The sequence below is a fragment of the Cetorhinus maximus genome, chromosome 8 (genome assembly GCF_964194155.1).
Source record: "Cetorhinus maximus chromosome 8, sCetMax3.hap1.1, whole genome shotgun sequence".
Taxonomy (NCBI): Eukaryota; Metazoa; Chordata; class Chondrichthyes; order Lamniformes; family Cetorhinidae; genus Cetorhinus; species Cetorhinus maximus.
In genome coordinates, this window is record NC_135886.1 from 13,781,452 (window position 1) to 13,803,678 (window position 22,227).

General features: G+C 43.7%; 1 protein-coding gene across 5 annotated transcripts in view; it reads left to right on the top strand.

The window, feature by feature from the left end:
* The window catches only part of LOC144683444 (membrane-associated guanylate kinase, WW and PDZ domain-containing protein 3-like), a 105,791-nt gene that overhangs the window by 61,820 nt on the left and 21,744 nt on the right, over positions 1-22,227 (top strand). For 4 of the 5 annotated variants that reach the window (XR_013577257.1, XM_078546463.1, XM_078546464.1 and 1 more), the window contains exons 6-14: positions 89-168; positions 2,002-2,094; positions 11,382-11,439; positions 12,144-12,256; positions 14,256-14,438; positions 14,938-15,546; positions 17,308-17,339; positions 19,945-20,107; positions 21,594-21,685. Coding sequence is in view for 4 of the 5 variants with exons in the window: in XM_078546463.1 (XP_078402589.1) it covers positions 89-168; positions 2,002-2,094; positions 11,382-11,439; positions 12,144-12,256; positions 14,256-14,438; positions 14,938-15,546; positions 17,308-17,339; positions 19,945-20,107; positions 21,594-21,685 (1,423 nt within the window). In the remaining variant the exon portion in view is untranslated. The remainder of the gene's footprint in view (positions 1-88; positions 169-2,001; positions 2,095-11,381; positions 11,440-12,143; positions 12,257-14,255; positions 14,439-14,937; positions 15,547-17,307; positions 17,340-19,944; positions 20,108-21,593; positions 21,686-22,227) is intronic. The other variant, XM_078546465.1, reaches the window with a different exon arrangement.

Sequence of the window (22,227 nt, forward strand, 5' to 3'; positions counted from 1 at the left end):
CTGTTTCATTCCTCTCCCACCAACCCACATACACCCTGCAGTACTTTGAAACCTTTTATATCTTAGTAATCTTTCTTCCCTTTCACAGTCACAACACTAAGACAACTACATGGCTGGACCCACGACTCGCCAAGAAAGCGAAACCCCCGGAAGAGTGTGGTGAAGGGGGTAAGTAGCAGTGTCACAATTTGCTCTTTTGATGCAGGTATTTTCAGCCAAATATGCTGATGTGTTTCCATTTAGTTGGTGCACAGTTCGATGCCGTTTGGCATTCTGAAACACCCTCACTCTGCACTGTATTAGGATAAAGAGACATCTGTGGCAGCCCAACTCACCCCCTCACTCACCTTTTCAGACCAGCCAAAATGGTGTAACCTGTTTGTGTTTTTGGTTTGGGATGAGGGAAGGTGTGGGCTGCAAGTGCTTGTGTGAATAATGGTCTATGTTTCTATGTTCTATGTTGTGTGTGTAGCCTGCTTTGGTAACCTGCTGCAGCTGTTAGTGTGCATTTACAGATCTTTACACAGAAACCTCTCCATGTAACAGGAAACTGAAAAAACTGAATTCTGTAAATCTGACATAACTGAGAATGCTGAACGTACACAGTAGGCCAATCAGCCTCTGTAGCGAGGGATGAGATGCATTATCACTGGTGTGTGACTCTTCATTGGAAGAGCAACACAATGATTGTAGCCCACGCTGTTCAAAGATGTGTGGCTGGCATAGACACCTGTACGGAGAAGTTAGATTTTAGATCAAAAACATTCTCTTAACCCTGAAGTTCTAAATGTAGCGCAGTGGCAAGGTGATCAACTGAAGCGTAAGACAATTGGAAGCTCTATCCTATTAGCCTCTTGCTTTACGTCAGACTTCAGACTGTGCAGATTATTTATTGCACTTTGCTTCATAAATCCTGATGACAGGTAGCACTGTTCCATTATTAGTGCCCAACAACTCCTCTCATTTACATACTACCTTTTATTGTCGAGGAGGCTCAGGTGGAGCATAAACCCCAGTGTAGATCAGTTGGTCCAAATGGACTTTTTCCATGCTGTTAATAGTACCAGGATAGGAAGAGAAGCCATTGATAAAGATTCCCAGGCTATAATCAGACAGCTAGGTGCATCAAAGTGAGCTCCATGCTCTAAAGTGGAAGAGATGAAAGGGTTAGCGCTTCTCTGTGGGGCGAAGCGAATGAGGAGTGCCTGTGTGGTTTGGAGGAGCTGACTGTTCTCTGTTTAGGGCATGGGAATGGGCCACCTCTTACTAGATGGGGCTTTGTGCCCCTGTCAATGCCGACACCCAGCAAAGAATCACCTTGTCATGAGCTTATGGCGATGAGTGCTTCTTTTGACAGATGCTAACTAGATATCCTGTGCGTCCATTGATCTCCATTTGTCTCCTTCCCGAAACGTTTTGTTTGTTTCACGCAGGCTGTTTGCAAGTTTATCTGCAGCTGCCAGACTGCAAAACCCCCTCTTGTGTAGACCTCTACTCAAGTTAACAAACAGAACCTTTGTTGCATGGAGAGTCTGATATTGCCTGAGAGCATCAGCGGCTGTCATTTGATTGAGGGGTTCCAACAACATCCCAAACCAGCAGAGTGAAGGCCTAGACTAGAGGATCCTGGATGTCCTGGGACACCTGCCTTGTCTCTTCTCATTTTATATTGGCTCCCAAAGTAAACAAAAAATAACCCATGACTTGGTCAGAGGTTGTATTGTAATAACATTCTGACCTTCCGCCAGCGGCCGCTTTGCTGCTGAATGAGACAGTTGTGCGATTGGCACAAGGCGCCATGTCAAGACTCATGGATACGTGAAACGTTTACACGGTGAAATTTCACTGAGACATCTTAAAGCATGCTCCAAGTCACGAGGGTAAAGTTTAAGCAGCTAATGACCTGCGGGTGAACCCTGAGATTATATCACAGCCTGAAGCTGCTCCCTCGGATCTATTTTCTTCCCTTTTCCACCAGTTTTCTCTCTTCCTTTCCTGAAGGCGCTGACTCCTTGCTGGGGCAAGGTTCCACGGGCACCGGTTGCCCTCCACTACCTCGCCCAAGTGGCCAGTCTACATCTATGAGCCTATACGGTGAGTGTCGGCAGCCTATTCAGCTCTAGAGGCTTCACAGATGAGTCCATCCTTGATTCTGTTCTTACCTTGATGTCCACATGGTCACGCTTGGCTGCACTTTGGAATCTTGACAGCACCACCTGCACCACCGCCCCTTTCAGGTTGTCAGGGGTGGGGCTGGAGTGCGGTGGTGGTGGTGCTGCTGCATTTGGGAGGGCAGAGCTACCTGGGCACAGAGTGGGGGTATCGAACCCATAGATTTCCTGGTCTGAATTTGCTACTTTAGACATTGGAAGGCCCGTGCATATCTTTTTAATTTTTTTTTTTGCGAAGAGGAATACTTGCGTTCATATAGCAATTTTCACAACATTAGGTCATCCCAAAGTGCTTTGCAATTAAGTACTTCTGCAGTGCAGTCACTGTTGCAATGGTAAGAAAATGTAATTTTAAGTGAGCTATTTATAGTGAGTATTGAACGCAGTTTCTTGTTCTGATGGCATTCATACTGGAGAATTAGCCATTGCTTGAAACTTTATATTTAGATGAGAGGGAGGAAGTTTAGAGGTCAGGAGGAAGGAGTGAAAATCGCAAGAAGTAAATCCAAGTCATTGTAAATGAACGGAGAGTATACAGTATAAGAAATCAGTAATACACCAGAAGGAGTTGAAAGAAGTTGTGTTTATATAGCCTTTCGCTATCTTGTGACATGTTAGTTCAGTTGAATTTTCAAGACTGAGCTCAATATATTTTTGTCGGGTAAATTTATCGAGGAATGTAGGGAGAAGGCAAGTAATTTAAGTTGAGGTTTATTAGCCATAATCATATAGAATGGCAGAATAGGCTTGGAGCTGAATGGCCTCCTCCTGCGTCTAAGATATTCCAAAGTGTTTCACAGGCAGCTACTGTTGGGGCATAGTCACTCATGTAGGTAGGCATAGCAGCCACTTGGCACAAAGCATGCTTCCATAAACGGCAACAGGATAAATGGCCAGTTAATTTTGTGATGTTGGTAGAGGGATAGATGGTGGCCGGGACACCGGGAAGAACTCCCTTGCTCTTCAGATAGTGCCATGGGATCTTTTACATTACCTTGAACAGGCAGACAAGGCCTCTGTTTAATATCTCTTGAAAAGGATGGCGCCTCTGACAGTGCAGCACTCCCTCAGCACTGTGATAAGGACTCGGTCTAGATGATGCACCGAAGTCCCAGAGTGGGACTTGAACCCACAGCCTTCTGAGTCAGGTGAGAGTGCACGCTCTGATATAACATGGATAACTATAGAGCAGCATAAATCTTCATGGCCTTGTTATAGAGATTACAGGAACACTATCATCACAGCAGGCAGGACCAAATTCAGTATGTTGGGCTACAGGAGATTCAGCAAGAATGAAGTAATGAGAAAGATTGTATACTTAGCACTTCTTGCTGAAAGGTTTTAGAGTACTTGAAGCAATTAATTTTATAGTGACAGGATAAAAGCAAATATAAGTGTTCAATGCCAGTAAACTGCAATGAGATGAATGAGCAGTCAATTTATTTTTGTCTGTGTTTTGAGTGAAATGTTGGCTGGTACGCCAGGACCACTCCTTGTTCTTTAAGTACACTGCCATGGGATCTTTAGCATCTGCCTGGGCTGCTAAAAAGATGGGACTTTAGTTGCACGTCTTCAGGAGCAATGCTAATGTTGGTTATAGTCTCCAACCCAAAGACCATCCTGCCCCGAGATGAGTAATGTCAGTTGAGCCAAGCTGAAAATGAGGAGAAGTAGCTGGGTATGTTCAGGGTAATTTCGAAATTCAAGAAGGTGAACTGAGGGCAAACACCACGTGAAATAGTTTGATTGAGCAAAGTAGGTACAGGGCTGATTCTCTGGGTTGCATACTGACGACAAGTTATGAATGGATAAAAGTTTGAGTAATTATGGTTGAGTTAGATCAATCTAACCTAAATTAGAAATTCCTAATGGAAATGAAACCCCAGAGGCAGAATAGGGCGGGATTGCTTCCTGATCCAACGCACTACAGACATGACTTGGAGTCAGTTGCATCTCTGTTTTGTTCTTGTGTGAGCAGTTAAAACCCCCGTTATGTAGGAGGGACAGGTGACAACATGATTCAACTTAAGATCAGGAAATTATCTATCGAGCAAACTACAAAGGAATGAAAAATGGACTAAAATTACTGAAATTTCAGTTTAGGAGAAGCTATAATGTAACCAAGAGATTTTTTAAAACTCTTTCATGGCATGTAAGCATCCCAGGCTAGGCTAGCATTTATTTCCCATCCCTAACTGCCCATGAGGTGATGGTGAGCTGCCGCCTTGAACCAAGGCAGTCCATGTGGTGTAGGTATACCCACAGTGCTGTTGGGAAGGGAGTTCCAGGATTTTGACCCAGCGGCAATGAAGGAACAGTGATGTAGTTCCAACCCAGAATGGTGTGTGGCCTGGAGGGGAACTTGCAGGTGATGGTGTTCCCATGCGTCTGCTACTCGTGTCCTTCTATATGGTAGAGGTCACGGGTTTGGAAGGTGCTGTTGAAAGAGCCTTGGTGAGTTGCTGCATTGAATCATGTAGATGGTGCACACTGCTGCCACTGAGAGTCACTGGTGGAGGGAGTGGATGTTTAAGGTGGTGGATGGGGTGCAAAGCAAGCTGTTTGCTTTGTCCTGGATGGTGTCAAGCTTATTGTGTTGTTGGAGTTGCACTCATCCAGGCGAGTGGAGAGTATTCCATCACACTCCTGACTTTGCATTGTAGATGGCAGACAGACTTCGGGGAGTCAGGAGGTGAGTTACTCTCCACAGAATCTCCAACTTCTGAGATGCTCTTGTAGTCACAGTATTTATATGGCTTGTCCAGTTTAGTTTCTGATCAATGGTAACCCCCCAGGATGTTGATAGCAGGGGATTCGGCGATGGTAATGCCTTTGAGTGTCATGGGAAAATGGTTGGATTCTCTCTTGTTGGTGATGGTCATTGCTTGGCACTTGTGTGGTGAGAATGTTATTTGTCACTTAACAGCCTAATAACAGCCTAAGCCTGAATGTTGTCTGGGTCTTGCTGCATATTGGCATGGACTGCTTCAGTATCTGTGGGATTGCGAATGGTGCTGAACATTGTGCAATCATCAGTGAACATCCTCACTTCTGACCTTAAGATGGAGGGAAGGTCTTTGGTGAAGCAGCTGAAGATGGTTGAGCCTAGGACACTACCCTGAGGAACTCCTGCAGCGATGTCCTAGGCCTGAGTTGATTGACTTCCAACAACCGCAACCATCTTCCTTTGTGCTCACTATGGCTTCAACCAGCGGAGTGTTTTCCTCCCAATTCCCATCAACAGCAGTTTAGCTCGGGCTCCTTGATGCCAGACTTGGTCAAATGCTGCCTTGATGTCAAGGGCAGACACTCTCAGCTCACTTCTGGAGTTCAGCTCTTTTGTCCATGTTTAGACTAAGGCTGTAATGAATTCAGGACTTGAGTTGCCCTGGTGGAACCCACACTGAGTTTCAGTGAGCAGGCATTGCTGCTTATAATACTTTCCATCACTTTACTGATGATCGAGAGTAGACTGATGGAGCAGTAATTGACCGGGCTGGATTTATCCTCCTTTTTGTGGCAGGACATATCTGGGCAATTTTCCACATTGCTGGATAGATACCAATTTGTAGCTGTACTGGAACAGCTTGGCTAAGGGCACAGCTAGTCTTCGAGCACAAGTCTTCAGTACTATTGCTTAATGTTGTCAGGGCCCATAGCCTTTGCAATATCTAGTGCCTTCAACCGTTTCTTAATATCACGTGGAGTGAATCGAATTGGCTGAAGACTGGCATCTGTAATGCTGGGGACCTCCGGAGGAAGCAGAGATGGATCATCTGCTCAGCACTTCTGGCTGAAGATTGTAGCAAATGCTTCAGCCTTGTCTTTGGCACTGATGTGCTGGGCTCTCCCATCTTTAAGGATGTGGATATTTGTGGAGCCACCTCCTGTTAGTTGTTTAATTGTCCACCACCACTCATGACTGGATGTGGCAGGAGCTTAGATCTGAACTATGCATTGTGGGATTGCTTAGTTCTGTCTATCGCATGCTGCTTTCGCTGTTTGGCATGCAAGTAATCCTGAGTTGTAGCTTCACCAGGCTGACACCTCATTTTTAGGTATGTGTGGTGCTGCCCCGGCATGCCCTCCTGCACCCTTCATTGAGGGCATTGAGAAATAAAGGGAAATGAAGCAAAACACCCCCCCAAACAATGAATAGACTAATAAAAATAGGGAATCATAAAATTAAACAGGGGGAGAGAACTGTAGAAGTGTTGGAATTTCCTGAAACAGTTAATGGGGCTAGTGTTGCAAAAAAGGACCTGAGAGATGAATGCAGCTTAAGACCATGAACTTGTAGCGCAAAGGAGGCCTTTAATCCATTGGATCTGTGCCCATACTCACACTTCAATTGGAGCTGTCTGCCTTAATCCTGCTCCCCTGCATTCTTCCTTTTTCAAGTAGTTAAAATTTGTTGTATGGAAGTTTAACCTGCAGGAAAAATGCACTTGGAGAGGACATTGGAATTCTAAAAGTCGTGTTGAAACTAATGGACAATAGTTCAAATGCTGAATGAGTATTTTCTACAAATACCGACCAGAATGCCATACCTTGTCCAGCATTTGTAGCACACGGTGCACCCTCGAGGATTTTGAAGTCAATGTGGCACAACCAAATAAATTAAAGGATCTTTATCTGATTTTCTTGGCCAGGTTGCTTACATACTGCGGGCTTTGATACATTTTTCCTTGGAGGGAAATTTGCAGTGACCTCGCTATAGAAAGCAATCTGTCATTTATATAGGATCTTTCATGATGTCAGGATACCCCAAACTATTTTACAATCATGTACTTTTGAAATGCAGTCACTTATTATGTAGGCAAATGTAGCAGACCATTTATGCACAGCAAGATGTCACAAATGTGATAAATGACAAGTTAATCTTTTTGGCAGTGTTGTATGAAAGATATATATTGGCTGGGACATTGGGGTGAACTCATCTGCCCTTTAAGTAGCGCCATGGGATTTTGTTTTACATCTACCTTGGTTCAACATCTCGGAAAGACTACACTTCCAATAATGTAGCACTCCTGCAGTACTGCGGTGATGTCAGTCTTCATTTCCTTGAATGGGTCTTGAACCACAACACTAACTTGAATGAGATTTGAAATAAAGGATGAGAATTTTAAAATCTAGATGTTGTTTAAATGGGGGCCATTATGAATCTGTGAGCACAAGGGTGATGATGGGCCAATGGGAATTGGTGTGAGTTAAGATAGGATGTGCACAGCAGAATTTTGGATGGGCTTAAGTTTACAGAGAGTAGAATGTGGGAGGCCGGCCAGGAGTGCGTTGGAATAGTCAAGTGTAGAGATAACAAAGGGCATGGTGAGGGTTTCAGCTACTAACTGGGCCTGATTTATATATCCTGAGTTTCTGAAGGAGGTGAGAAGGAGTTTTGCAGGCCATCAGTTCTGATGAAGGGTCATTCGGACTCGAAACATTAACTGTATTCCTCTCCGCAGATGCTGTCAGACCTGCTGAGTTTTTCCAGGTATTTTTGTTTTTGTTTTGTATCATAAAGAGTAGTTGAACAAGGATAAGGCTCTGGAGCTGTGCAAGCAAACAAGCACAGTGTCTGCATTTAAAAGAGGGACAGATCTGTCCCAGACAACTAAAGGTCCATTTTCTTAACATCAATAATAGATAAACCTAGGGGGCATGTTGAAAGTTAACTTGTAGAGTAGTAACTAGTGGTCAGTACTGAGTTACAAGCAGAAAATTCTGACAAGCCTTGCCGCCTTTGGCAATGTTACAGATTGTGGCATCCCTATAAATAGTGAAAGAGCTTGCATTTATGTAGTGTCCTTGATGTCCTCGGGATAATCTACAGTCAATAAGCAATGCCCCACAAATAACAGTGCATTACCAATCGGATAATTGGTTTCTGGTGATGGAAGGATAAAGATTGTTCTTAACACTAGGGGGCAACTTTTCCCAATAGTACCATAGGATCTTTTACCTTCATCTAAAACAGGCTCCATTTCACATCTCATTCGAAGGATGACACCTCTGACAATGTAACGCTCCTTCAGAACTGCACTGGAGTTTACGCCTGGATTTTTTTTTTGTACTGGAATGGGACTTGAATCCAAATGAGACTGTGACCATTGAACCAAGCTGGCACCTGGTACAGTATACTTCATTTGGAATTTCAGAAAGCTTTGACACACATTGAAAATTTTAATCAAACTAAAAGCCTGCAGAGTTGTGCTTTTTGAGGCAAATAATGAAGGTATCTTGGACAATTCACATTGCCAAGAAAGAGGTGCTAGTAAAATCTGAGACCAAAAGAACTCTACTGACCAAGATCAGGAAAAGACAGTTGGAAATTCTTGGGCACATAATAAATCATGATTTAGAAAGTCTGATGCTGGTGGGAAAGATCAATGGTAAAAGAGATTGTGGTAGACAAAGAATGATCTTTCTAAAGAGCTTCACAAACTGGATGAATATACCACTAACGAAGATGACCCATGCCTCCAGAGCAAGATTAACATTGAGGTCCATGGTCGCCAATGTCCTCTTAGGGCATGGTACTGAAGAGAGGGAGAAAAACCACAGGAATCTGGGGGAGTGGTGTGGGTACATAGACCTGATTATAAAGAATGGGGAGTTCCTTACTGATCAAAAGGCATTGGAGTCCTACAGGCAGGCTGTGCTTGGTCCTCCATTTCTATCTCACCTATCTTTCTCGAGGATTAGAGACCTCCAGCTCGGCAGCTGGGAAAATAAGTATTTAAGGAGTGTGGGGTCCTTGCCAAGTTCTGTCTCTTTACCGGTACTGGCGGATTTCCCAATGATCTGCTCACTGTTAATCAAAGTCATTCTTTCTTACCATTTCAGTGTATATAACCGTACTGCACAATGTGTTGTCTGTCTGTAACTCAGTGTCTCTAAGATCACGATGTAATTGCTGTGCTTTCCTCAAGTCTTTTAGAAGCTGATTGGCCTTGGCAGTGCTCAAGTCAGTAAGAGTTTTTCAGAATTTGTTCTCTGGAAGTAGGTAATGCTGGCAAGGCTGCCTTTATTGCCCATCCTGAGGGCATTAACAGCCATTAAATGTGGGATTGGATTCATATATAGGCTAGACAGGGTATGGGTGACAGATTTCCTTTCTTGAAGGACATTAGTGAACCATTTAGGTTTTTAAAACAGCTTTCATGCTTATTCTATTTGGTGCCAACCCACTGAGATTTATTGAATCCAGTTTCAAAAACTTGCCATGATTAGATTTTAATTTAACCTCTGGATTACTCGGGCTATAACCAGAACATCAAGGTGCTTGTTTTATCACCGTGTGACACAGATTTGGAAAAGTGCTTATGTAACATCTGAAGTACGATAGAGGTGTGCTTACATATTAATATATGCTCAAAAAAATCTTCCATCTGCTTGTACTTCCTGCAGCAACATTTCCTCTTTCAGAATCAGAATGGTTCCAGCACAGCAGGAGGCCTTTTGGCCCGTCAAGTCTGTGCTGGCACTGTGCAAGAGCAATTTAGCTAGTCCCACTCCCCTGCCCTTTCACTGAAACCCTGCAATTTTCCCCCTCCCAGTCCTTATCCAATTTCCTTTAGAAAACCACAATTGAACCCATCTCCTCCACCGTTTTAGTCAATGCATTCCAGACTGTAGTCATCACTGCATAAAATTTTCCCTCCTGCTGCCCTTGGTTCTTTTGCCAATCACTTAAACTGCTATGTCCACATATTATGTGGTAAACTTGTCACTCTGTCAGTCCAGTCCTCCTGGCAGTGGAGGTGCAGCAGCATCATGGCCATAATTATGAAATAACAAGTTTGCATCAGCATTTTCAATTATAAATAAGGACATTTAAATTTAAATTTGGAAATATGGAGACAACAGAATGGATGACTTCAAAATGGAGACTGAATACATCTGTGTGTCAGTTGTCATTGGAAAAGGAGTAGAACATTCAGCCACTCAAACCTGTTCCATCATTCAATTAAAATATGGCTGACCTATAGTTTAACTCATTTTTTCCTCCCTTTTGTTCCAGATCTCTTAATGTTCTTTAAAAAAAAATTTAGTGATCTTGCTCTAGAATATCTTTGTTAACCTCCCCCCACCCCCCACCCAACCTCAGAGAGCTTTTTGGGGAGTGAGTTCGATTTCCACTGTCCTTTGTGTGAAAATATAATTCTTGAATAGTCTGGTTCCAATTTTAAGATTATGCCCTCTTGACCTGGGTTCCCCCATCAGAATTAATAAGGTACGTAGTTTCACAGTTTCCCTTAATCATTTTAAAAACCTTGATTAGATCATCGCTCAACCGTCTAAACTCAAGGGAATACAATCCAAGTTTATGCAACCAGCCTTCCTAATTTAACTTGCAGCCCTGCGGCACCCTCTCTAAGGCTATTAAGTCTGGCTTTTGCTATACTCAGAATTGAACGCAATGCTCCAGATGGGGCCTGACCAAGACTGTACAACTAAAACATGGTCCTCAATTAAGCTTCAACTCCCATGAAATAAAGTCTCTCACCATTAAGAAAATTCCTGAATTGTCTTTGAGATCTAAAGTGGCTGACCTCACATTGAGCTCCATCTGCCCCAGTTTTATCCACTCACTTAACCTGTTTCTTTTTAACTTCCTTCTCCCATCCACATTACTTGTTGTGCCTCCTAACTTAGCATAATTTGCAAACCTGGATATATAACTCTCTATTCCTTCACCCATCATTAAAAATGGTGAAAAGCTGAGGCAACATCACTTGTCGCATCCTGCCAGAGAAATTCTCCTTATCCTTAATCTCTGTTTCCGACCTCCAAACTGAATTTCAGTCCCTGTCATAAGCTTGCTTCCAATTCCATGAGCCAATAATCTCTTGTGTGGAATTTTTATCAAATGCCTTTCAGAAGTCCAGACAGACAACATCCATAGACATTCCCCCTACCGGCCATGTTAGTGACATCGACGATTCTGCTAGATTAGTCAGGGACGACCTCTACTCTTCACATATTCAAGTTGACTTTCTTTGATTTAATGGTACCTACTCAAGAACCCCAGAATGTTAAACCAGGACTGGAAGAGCAGTATAAATGAAAAAGCCACTTCCCATCAGGCAGGAGGCCTGAGCTGTGCTTTCTGTGTGCTATAGTATGTTGCTACTGTCTATACTTAATGTAAAGTTGACTCGTCGATTATGGTATTGATCAGAATGTTTTTAATTTTTAAAATTGTAGAGCTTCCGTATGGTTGGGAAAAGATCAGCGATCCAGTCTATGGTTTCTACTACATCGAGTAAGTTCCCCCCCCCAAGTAAAGGTAAAATTAAATCCGTTTACAGCTGGGTTCATCCCAGTGTTTTAGACACCAAATGCTCTTCTGGAGGTTTCCTCTCCTCATGCAGCCATTGGTGCTTGCTGCAAGGGGCAAATGTTGCATTTACCAGCGTTGGTCAATAATTGGCTGCTGATTTTCTCCAGTTCAGTAATTCTCTTCAAACCCTCTTGAGTTTTTATGTTTAGATAATGAGTCCTGTTGTATTGCACTCATTGGATCAGTCTGTCCTTATGCTACAAACAGAATCCCCCTCTGTCTCAGGAAAAACAATCTTCCTCCTCCTTTTTCCCCTTCCCTGTGCTCTTCATTCTTCCATTCTGCCTATCCCACATACCCTTCCCCACACCCTTTGTATCCTAAAGTAGCTGGCTTAGATATGATTCTACCACTCTGAACCACCACCACCTCGCAACTTGCCCAACTGACCAAGTGGCTTCTGTTTTCGTGGCTTGTTTGGGAAAAGACGGATAAACATGGTAATATGATGCTGGTTGGTTGCAACTTAACCCAGAGCCATCCAGGTATCTGAGGCCTTGACTCACTCTGGAACTGAAGTGGTTGGGTGGGATGGTGAGAGAGGAATGTCAGTAGAGGTGTGCAATGTTGCTCAGACTAAGTTAACTTGCTGTTTCTCCTTTTGCCCCCCTCTTGTTTGTCTTCAGCCACATAAACCAGAGGACCCAGTTTGAGAACCCAGTTATTGAAGCAAAGCGGAAAAAGCAGCTGATTCTTCAGCGGGACAGTCAGCGAGGGGTGCATGGAGATCAGCGACCAGGTACAGGAACCCACATTCAAAAAGAGAGTACTTGCATTTTCACACATTGTTTCATCACCTCAAGGCATCCCAAATTCTTAACAGCCAATGAAGTTCTTGAAGTATAATCACTGTTTTAATGTAGGAAACACAGCAGCCAATTGGCACACAGCAAAATCCCACAAACAGCAATGAGATAAATGACCAGAGTTTTTGTGTTGGTTGAGGGCTAACGGGCAGAACATTGGACTTCAGAGTCCTCCCCGGTATCCTGGCCAATATTTATCCCTCAGCTAATAGTTGAGAATTTAATGACAATCAGATTTCTTGGCTGCTTTTATTTCTCTGTCAGCTTCAGATTTATTCAATGCAGATTTCAAACTTTCTATAGTGGGATTTGAATACACCACCTCTGGACTGCTATATTCCAATACCAGAACCAATTCATGATTGCAGCCAACATCAGAACTGTTCAGAGTAAACACATTTCCTTGTGTTTAAAGCTACATCTTGCCTGCATAAAACAAAAGCTAAACATCAATTTACTGCTGATGCTGCATCTGATATTCTCATATTCCTCTGAATGGGAAATTTATAGCGAGCACATTCCCATTCAGTTGAGCTCTTTCTCATTGAAAAGTAGGTCTTAGAATGGACCTGTGATTATGGAAATGCAGTGTAATATCTTGTGTTTCATAGAAACATAGAAAATGGGAGCAGGAGTACGCCATTTGGCCCCTTAAGCCTGTTCTGCCATTCAGTATGACCATGGCTGATCCTCTACCTCAATGCTATACTCCCGCTGTTTCTCCCCATACCCCTTGACTCCTTTAGTGTCTAGAAATCTATCTGTTTCCTCCTTAACTATATTCAATGACTTTGTCTATACAGCCTTCTGTATATTCTGTGGAGAATTCCACAGGTTCACCACCCTCTAAATGAAGAAATTTCTCCTCATCTCAGTCCTAAATGGCTTACCACATTATCCTGAGAGTGACCCCTTGTTCTAAACCCCACAGCCGGGGGAAACATCATCCCTGCATCCAACCTGTCCAGCCCTGTCAGAATCTTATATGCTTCAAAAGCCTTCTCTTCCCTTTTCACTTTATAAATGCCTGTTATTTGGTTACACCTGACCTCTGTACACAAGTAGTAATGACTTCCCCGCCCCCAACGTCTGAGTTATATGTAACCTTGTCCTATTTACAACCCAAAGAGCCATTGCTCTACAAACAGAAACTGCAGTGAGGCGTGTAGGTACATAAAGTATCAGGCCAATGGTGGTTTTATAAACATTAGGAGCCTTCAGCAATCTCTGATGTTTCAGGCGGAACAAATGAGTGATAATGGCAAATATTTGCTTTAAGTTAACCCCTTAGCTGCCAATCCAGGAAACTGACTGACTTGCCCCCCTCTCTGTTTCCCTCTTCCACTCTGCCATCAACCTACTATTGTAGCTCTCCTGCCCAGGGTAAGATCAGTTAGCTCAGTAAAGATTAGGATTTGAAGCAGGGCCCAGGAGGAAGCCATTCAGCCTCTTGAACCTATTCTACCATTCAGTTAGATTTGTACCTTGTCTCCATTTTACCAGCCATTGTCTCTTAATACCCTTACCTAACAAATCTTTCCATCTCCAGTTGAGCTCTGACATCCACAGCTTTTTGGCACAGAGTTCCAAATTTCTACTACCCTTTATGTGAAGAAGTGTTTTCTGATTTCATCTCTGAACAGCCTGGCTCTAATTTTAAGGTTATGCCACCTTATTCCAGACTTTCTAACATGAGGAAATAGTCCCTCTCTGTCTACCCTATCCAATCCCTTAAACATTTTAAAAACCTCGATTAGATCATTCTCAACCTTCTAAACCTGTCACAATATAAGCCAAGTTTATACAAAAACATTTGGTGTTTTTGGACATCTCAGACAGATTAATCTGGATTGGAATTTTTGATGGGTCAAGCCACCATTTTTTAATTCTTGTTTCTCTTTTATTCTCCCTTCCCCACCTCTTCCACTGCAGAGAGGCCAATGTTTACTCGGGACCCCTCCCATCTTCAGGGGATGCTCATCAGGACCACGTTGCAGAAGAGCACTATGGGGTTTGGATTCACAATCATTGGAGGGGACAGCCCAGATGAGTTCCTGCAGGTGAAGAATGTGATTCAGGATGGACCTGCAGCTCAGGATGGGAACATGTTGGCAGGCAAGTGACATGTTTCTTATTGAAAGCCATTTGGCATTTACAGACTTAGCACTGTCAAAGAGCTTCCCTTCCCTCCTGTCCCACCCCACCTCCCTCCACAATAGGTGCAGTGGGGGAAGGCGCTGGGATGAATGGGACTGGGGAATAATAAACCATGGGGACAGGGGGATAATGGCTGGTGCCGGGACTGGAGCTTTCTTGAGTGATGCCCTGAGACCCCTGTGGGTAGATGCAGTTGGATGTGACAAAGGGGCAAAGACCTGCTTGGGGTAGCTGTGGAAACTGGTGCCAGTGTGTGGGGAGGTGCCTGGGGCAGACATCACATTTCTTCTCATTTGGTTTGCATAGGATTAATAAATTACTCTGGTATTTATTTTAGTGCTGATAAAGATCTATCATTTCCTCGCATGCATCCTCAGCAAGTTCATAGTTTGGGTGTATGTGGATCTGGTTGTGTACTCAACTGGTTAATGTGTATGCTGTCTAATCTTATCTACAGGTGATGTAATAGTGTATGTGAACAGCACCTGCGTCCTTGGACAGACTCATGCTGATGTTGTGCAGCTTTTCCAGTCTGTTCCCATTAACCAGACAGTGAAGCTGATCCTATGTCGTGGTTACCCACTTCCTACCGATGCCCAGGTGCCAGCTATTGATGTAGTGACTGCCACTCCCATTCTGGATGGATTACCTGTAGCGGGGAAGCAAGCTGCCACTGGCCAGAGCCTGCAGACCGCTCCAGGGCCCCCTGAACACAACGGAAATGAGGTCCCTAGCAGTGGCGGTGCCGAGCGTTTAAATGGACCTTACTTGGGCTTGACTGAGGACCGATCCTCAATGACCTCGTCGGCCAGTTCACAGCCAGAGGTGCTCACCATCCCCCTGCTGAAGGGGCCGAAGGGTTTTGGCTTTGCCATAGCGGACTGCCCAGCCGGACAGAAGGTGAAGATGATCCTGGACAGTCAGTGGTGCAGAGGTCTACAGAAAGGTGATGTTATCAAGGAGATAAATCAGCAGAGTATGCAGCAACTGAGCCATACCCAGGTGGTGGAGATCCTAAAGGATTGGCCTGTGGGGAGTGAAATAACACTGCTGGTGCAGAGAGGAGGTTTGTCATCTTGCTATTGTACCCTGTACATGAATTATCTTTAGCTCCCTTGATCGTAATGCACACTTTTGGTCTCTATATTATAAAGGATATTGAGGCATTAGAGAGAGTGCAAATAAAATCTACAAGGCTGATACCAGAACTGAGAGGAGAGGGATTATAACTACCATGAAGAACTGAACAGTCTGGGGCTCTTTTCTCTAAGAAGGCTGAAATGACTTGATGGAAGTCTTAAGATTATAAAACGGTTTGATAAGGTAGACTTAGAGAAAAGTTTCCACTTGTGACAAGACCAGTACCAGTAGCCATAAAAAATGATAGTAACTAATAAATCCAATAGGGAATTCGGGAGAAACATCATCGCCAGGAGTGGTGAGAATGTGGAACGTGCTACTACAGGAAGTAGTTGAGGTGACAGATGCATTTAAGGGGGAGCTGGATGGAGTAGAAGGTTATGTTGTTCAGGTGAGATGAAGGGTGGCAGGAGTCGCATGTGGAGCACTAACACTGCCATGGACCAGGTGGGCCAAATGGCATGTTTCTGTGCTGTAAATTCCATACGTTTGCTCTGGGCTCCGTTTGCAGCCCTCAGCCTTTCCTCTTCCGTTATATTGTGAATTGTGCCCAAAAAGGTAAAAGAGAAAATGTCTTGGGGCCCAGTGAAGTGTAGCATTGAATGAAATAACGTTGACTGCACTGGGAGAATGGAGCTCTGAATTAAAGTGCAAATAGTGTTGCGGATCCCACTGTAACCCTTCTAACCTTGAACTATGCACTGACCCCATTGTGTAAAGTGCCAATATTTATTCGCTTATTAAAGTTGTGCTGCATAGAACCAAAGTCAGATTAGAATCATAGGAAGTTTAGAGCACAGAAAGAGACCATTTGGCCCATCGTGTCTGTGCCACCCAACCTAATCCCACTTTCCTGCATTTGTCCATAGCCTGACAGGTTACGGCATTTGAGGTGCATATCCAGGCACCTTCTAAATGAGTTGAGGGTTTCTGCTTCTATTACCCTTTCAGGCAGTGAGTTCCAGACCCCTACAACACTCTGCATCTGGGTGAAAATGATTTTCCTCATCCCCCTCTATTCCTTCTACCAATCACTTTAAATCTTTGCCTCCTAGTCACTGACCTCTCTGCTAAAATAAATAGGTCCCTCCCATACACTCTATCTCGGCCCCTCACTATTCTGTACATCTCAATCAAATCTCCCCTCAGCCTCCTCTGTTCCAAAGAGAACAACCCCAGCCTGTCCAGTCTTTCCTCATAGCTGCAATTTTCTAGCCCTGGCAATGTCCTCGTAAATCCCTCTGTACCCTCTCTAGTGCAATTACATCCTTTCTGTAATGAGGTGACCAGTACTGCACACAGTACTCAACTTGTGGCCTAACTAATGTTTTATATCGTTACAGCATAACCTCCCTGCTCTCATATTCTATACCTCGGCTAATAAATGAAAGGATTTTATATGCCGCCTTATTGTGTATTCCTTTGCCTTGTTTGATCTCCCCACATGCATCACCTCACACTTCTCTGGGTTGAATTCCATTTGCCACTTTTCTGACCACCTGACCAGATTATGGAGCAAATGGGTTTCTTTCCAGTGATACCTGAGAGCATAGTCCTGTTATCTGGCCTTGCTTTGCACTTCCTTCTCCCACATTTCACCCTCCCCCTCCTCCCTCTTCCCTCCTTCACCCACTTGAGTTCCTCTTTCCTGTGTGGTAATGCATTTTCTTTGCTTTTTTTCTTACAGGTCCTTCTTCACCTGCTAAAGTTATAAAAACTGTAAGTTTCTCTCTTCTTATTTGCTAACACTTGGATTGGGATGAGGGATTCTTTGTGTTTATACATATTCCTTCCGGCAGAAGTAACTGGACAGTTATGGTGCAGTTCTGGATGCACGGCATCCCACAATCTAACCAAAACCCATCTAGAATGTGAATGCAGAAATGTTAGCTAAAGCTGGGTATATTTTACACATGCTTGAAGTGCCAGCTGTGATTTTCACCTCTCAGTCAGAAGGTTCTGTGTTCAAGCCCTACTCCTGAAATTGGGAACGAAACATAAACCGAGAATCACAAGATTCCCGCGGGGTGAAACGGGGAAAGAGAAAATTTAGGATTAATCTTGGACGGTTTCTCATCAGATGGAATGACCAACACATGGACTGGATTTGGGTAGCTTAGTGGAGGCAGAAACCAGGGAACCATTCCATCAACAGTGGGAGACTACTACTTTCTGAATAGATGATGTCAGTAGTAGGGAAAAGGATGTGATAACAGGACACTTAGAAAGTAATGGTAGGATTGGGCAGAGTCAACATGATTTACGAAAGGGAAATCATGTTTGATAAACCTGTTGATAAGGGACCAGTGGATAAGCTGTATTTGGATTTTCAAAAGCTTTTGAAAAGGTCCCTTACAAGATGTTAGTAAGCAAAATTAGAGCACATGAGATCGGGAGTAAAATTCTGGCATGGATCGAGAATTGATTAATGGACAGAAACAGAGTAGGAATGAATGGGTCATTTTCAGGTTGGCAGGCTGTGACTAGTTGGGGTACTACAAGAATCAGTACTTGGTCGCTAGCTGATCACAATCCGTACCAATTATTTGGATGTGGGGACCAAATGTAATATTTCCAAGTTTGCTGATGAGACAAAACTTGGTGGGCATGAGAGTTGTGAGGAGGATGCAAAAAGGCTTCAAACGGATTTGAACAGATTGAGTGAATGAATGTGAACATGGCAGATGGAATATAATGTGAAAAAATGTAGGTATCCACTTTGGTAGGAAATGGTGAGAGATTGGGAAGTGTTGATGTCCAAAGATACCTGGGTGTCCTTGTTCATGAGTCACTGAAAGCTAACATGCAGGTGCAGCAAGCAATTAAGAAGGCAAATAGTGTGTTGGTCTTAATTGCAAGAGGATTTGAGTATAGGAGTAAAGATATCTTACTGCACTTGTATACAACCTTGGTGAGATTGCACATGCAGAATTGTGTGCAGATTTGGTCTCCTTACCTAAATAAGGAAATAATTGCTATAAAGAGAGTGCAACAAAGATTCACCAGATTGATTCCTGGAATGCCGGGATTGTCCTATGAGGAGAGATTAAGGAGACTGGGCCTGTATTCTCTGGAGTTTAGAAGAATGAGGCGTGATTTCATTGAAACAGACATAACATAACCCTCATAGGACTCAAAGTAGATGCAGGAAGGATGTTTCCTCTGGTTGGAGGTTTGGGGGGGAGGAAATCAAGAACCAGGGGACACACACTCAGAATAAGCAGCCATTTAGGACTGAGTTAAGGAGGAATTTCTTCACTCAAAGGGTGGTAAATCTTTGAATTCTACCCTCCAGAGGGCTGTGGAGGCTCAGTCATTGAGTATGTTTAAGACAGAGATCGATAGATTTCTAGATAGTAAAGACATCAAGGGATATGAGGATAGTGAGGGGAAAATGGCATTGAAGTAGAAGATCAGCCATGATCTAACTGAATGGTGGAGCAGGTGCAAGGGGCTGAATGGCCTACTCCTCCCATTTCCTATGTTCCTATGGGCTGAATTGGCTAAATCATCTGTATGTCTGGCATGTACAGGATTTTATTCTTAATCTGGCTAGATTTTAAACCCAGGATGACAATTGAGTGCTTTGGGCTGATAATAAACTAAAAGCTTACAATTACTCGAAAGCAAAGTAGTGTGATTGTTGGAAATCTGAAATAAATAACAGAAAATTCCGGAAAGGACTCTGCCTCAATGGTGAGACAGTGTTAATGTTTCGGCTCAATGGCCTATCGTCAGAATTAACACCGAGGAGGGAGAGAACAAAGAGGAAAGTCTGTGCTAGGGCAGCAAGCGGGAGTGATTTTATGACAAAAGGGATGCAGGTGCGAGGCAAAATTGGGATGGTAATGGGACAAGAAACAAAGGATCTGGGGGGGCTTGTAAATGATCATTGCCGAATAGCAGAGGGAGAAGGAAGCATGGAAAAGCTGACAAAAAGGAGAAGACTTCCATGGCCTGGAAATGTGATGGTTTTTGGTCATCGGGAACGCTCTACTTGAAAAGGTGGTGGGAGCTGATTCCAGGAATAATTTTAAAAGGGATTTGGGCAGGTAATTGAGGTTGATGAGCTGTCAGGGTTACGGACAAAAAGCCGGGGTTGTGGGATTAAGCATTGACTGCTCTTTGAAAGAGTCAGCACAGGTGCGACTGACCGAATGGCCTCCTCCTGTGCTGTAAGATTGTGAAAGGTGGAGAGACCCCAGGATGTGAACTTACAATTACTGTCTTGTGTTAATGCTTTCTCCATTACTCCCTTGTATTTTGTAGAATTAAAAAAAACTTCTCTCTTTTTCCCTGCTGCTGATTTTTTTTTTCTCCCTAGACTTTAGAACAAGAGGACAGTCAAGCAAGTTCTCAGAATCTCTCCCCCGGCGTCCCCATCTCTCAGCCAATGCCCTTCCCTCCCAATGTTGTGAGACCCTCCTCCCCCAAACGTGACCCAACGGAGGTGTATGTACAATCCAAGACTATGTTCGACAGCAAACGTAAGTGAAGTATTGGAGCGTGTTCTACCACAGGACACTGTGAACCAAACAGTAAATGGTAATGTTGTTGGAAATCCTCTGCTGCTCAGTATCCGTGTTGTGGGATTTTGGTTGGAAACTCCTGGGAGAATGTGACAGGAGCTTGTACTGTTCAATATTTATAAATTAGATCTGGCTGAAGGGATTGAAAATGGACATTTACAGTATCTTGTGTTGAGAAGCAGCAAAATCAAATTGAACAATTGAACACTGGAATTGAAAAGGAATTGTTCATGTGTGAGGGTTAGTTTGGTACTGGATGTTGCTCACGCACACTCACATTTATTGCCCTTGTTTGCCTGAGAAAGTGATAGTGCTGGGCTAACTTCTTGAGATCATTGTGTTACAAGGCGGTCACTTTACAAGGCATTAAAAGTCAGCATATATGGCCAGACTGGGCTCATTGTGTAGGAATGACAGGTCCTTTTCCCCTGAAGATGTCAGTGAATCAATTTGTGACAATCTGGCAGTTTTCATGGTTATTTAACTGGTGTCAATCCACCGATTTATTCCAGTCAATTTCACAACAACTTTTTGGAATTTGAACTTATGACCTCACAGTTGTTAGTCCAGCACCAATGTCATTAGGCTACTGTGCCCAATAACTCCAGGTTGTAGTAGTTCACTGACTAGATGTCCTATCTGATTCATCTTTATACTGAGATGTTCTCCCACAATACTGAATTCTGCCTTGCTCCCCGATGGAGAATTTATTCAGTATCTGTGCCACACAGACCCACGGAAAGTTCCGGCTTTTACTCCTAGACGGAGCTGAGCTCTTCTCTCCTATCTAACAGAGCACTGGGGGTTAATTGCAATTGATCTGAATGCTCATGGGGATAGAGAAGAGGACATCAGTTAAGAGCGCCTGATCACAATCCATTGACTGATGACGTTGTCAAAAAAACATGCTGACATTGCCATCCAGGGTCGATATTTGGACAACTAATGTGTCCACATAGAGTCAGGAGAGGAGAGAAAGTAGAAGAGAGGGGAAAAAAAACAGTAATCATTCAGTGAGTTAATCAGCAAACAGCCCCATTTATTGATCACCTCTCTTAAACCAGTCAAGTTTTAAATGGCTTTTCCCTTGCGGTTGTGTGCCTGTTCTCAGGAGTTGACCATAATTAGATGTCCGTGTCATGCACAATGCTGCCTGGTCATCTTGCAAGTTGAGGACTGAGCAGGTTGCCATCTAAAGCACAGCACAGTTTGACAGTTCAGTCTGTTTCTGGAAGTGCCGGAGCAGACTGGTTTCAGACTCTGCTCTGAATCCAGGCTGTAGCTGCAGGACTGTCTGTCATTCTGTATTGTATCCTGGCAAATGAATTTGAGGAAGCAGGAAATTCTGGGTTGGCCATGCTATATAAATATTGGTTGCTTTGCACGCACCTTATGCTGACCACTGCATCACCTCTGATCCTCTTCCCTGTTTATCATCCTTTAGCCCCGAATACAAAGGATATTGACATCTTTCTGCGTAAGCTGGAGAGTGGGTTTGGATTCAGAGTGCTGGGTGGAGATGGGCCGGACACACCTGTAAGTTCTCTCTAACTCTCAAGCCGTCGCTCTTGATTTCACGTTGCTTTCTGTGCAGACTCTTGTTAATGGTGGTAGGGCAACAGGGCAGTGGGAGGGTGAGGTGTGGCAGGTTGCATGTGTGCTGATGTAGAGTGGACACTTTGCTGTGATGCTGTTGCATAGAGTTGACCCTGCTTGTGGAAATAAATGTGAAGTGTAGCCATGCTGCTATGATCGCCTAGTGTGAGTGATTCATAACATTAGAAATAGGAGCAAGAGTAGACCATTCAACCCATCGAGCCTGCTCCACCATTCAATACGATCATGGCTGATCTTGGGCGTCAACTCCACTTTCCTGCCTGCTCCCATATCCCTTGACTCCGTGAGATCAAAAATCTGTCTGTCTCAGTCTTAAATATATTGAATGACGGAGCATCCACAACCCTCTGAGGTAGAGAATTCCAAAGGTTCACAACCCTTTGAAGAAATTTCTCCTCATCTCAGTCGTAAATGATCAGCCCTTTTCCTGAGATTGTGCTCTTGTGTTGTAGATTCCCTAT